Raw genomic sequence first — 715 nt, 5'->3', positions numbered from 1 at the left:
GGGGAGAGGGCCGGCCGGCCGGGAGGCTGTCAGTCAGTGCCCGCGTAGGGCTGAGCGGGCAGCCCGAGGACGGTGTCCTCTCGCTGGATGGAGCCCGGGGCTGCCGGTGATGCGGTGCCCGCCGGGGGGGCTGGCGGAGCGGCTTGAGCCCCCCGTCCGCCGGAGGCGAGCATGTCCAGTGAGCAGCTTAACAGGACAGCGGTGAAGGATGCGCGGTTAAAAGACCTGTTGTTGGAAAGAGGTACCCGTTTGTCCGTCTGCTGTGTCCGCACGGGTAGGGCTGCTGCGAGCTCCGTCCCCGAGTTGCCCGGAGCGAAGCCCGACTTGCGGCCCAGCCAGCTCGGAGAGCGCTCGCTAGCAGAGCCCTGGGGCGCAGGGGAGGCTTCCCTGGCCTGGGAGAGGCTGTCTGCGGAGGAGGGTTTAGGGTGACGGTCCAGACGCTGTTGCTTCCGTGATTGTTGATAGGGTTATAAATTACTGCTTTTCTTTTTTTTTTTTTCATACTCTTCTGTGAAGGTGTTTTCGTTCGGTGTATATAGCTGCCTTTTTCGTGTTGCGCGTTTACCATGAAAAATACTCTCCTGGGGGAAAAATGGATTGTAAATGTTCCCTGCGCGTGAAGAAACAGGTATATGTGAGCGCGACGGAGAAGCTGGGGGAGGTAAAACCGTATCGCTTCTCTTCCCGAAGCCCCCCCCGGTCCCTAATTCACGGG

At 60.4% G+C, this 715-nt stretch overlaps 1 protein-coding gene across 1 annotated transcript in view; it reads left to right on the top strand.

Moving 5' to 3' along the window:
* Positions 1–142: 142 nt before the first annotated feature.
* LDLRAD4 (low density lipoprotein receptor class A domain containing 4) overlaps positions 143–715 on the top strand; it is a 17,280-nt gene continuing 16,707 nt past the window's right edge. The window contains exon 1 of the mRNA XM_009318523.1: positions 143–241. Coding sequence (XP_009316798.1) covers positions 172–241 — 70 coding nt within the window. The 5' untranslated portion in view covers positions 143–171. The remainder of the gene's footprint in view (positions 242–715) is intronic.

The sequence above is a fragment of the Pygoscelis adeliae genome, unplaced genomic scaffold, assembly GCF_000699105.1.
Source record: "Pygoscelis adeliae isolate BGI_AS28 unplaced genomic scaffold, ASM69910v1 Scaffold42, whole genome shotgun sequence".
Classification (NCBI taxonomy): domain Eukaryota; kingdom Metazoa; phylum Chordata; class Aves; order Sphenisciformes; family Spheniscidae; genus Pygoscelis; species Pygoscelis adeliae.
The sequence above is the reverse complement of the archived record's forward strand: the minus strand, read 5'-3'. Positions and strand labels throughout refer to the sequence as shown.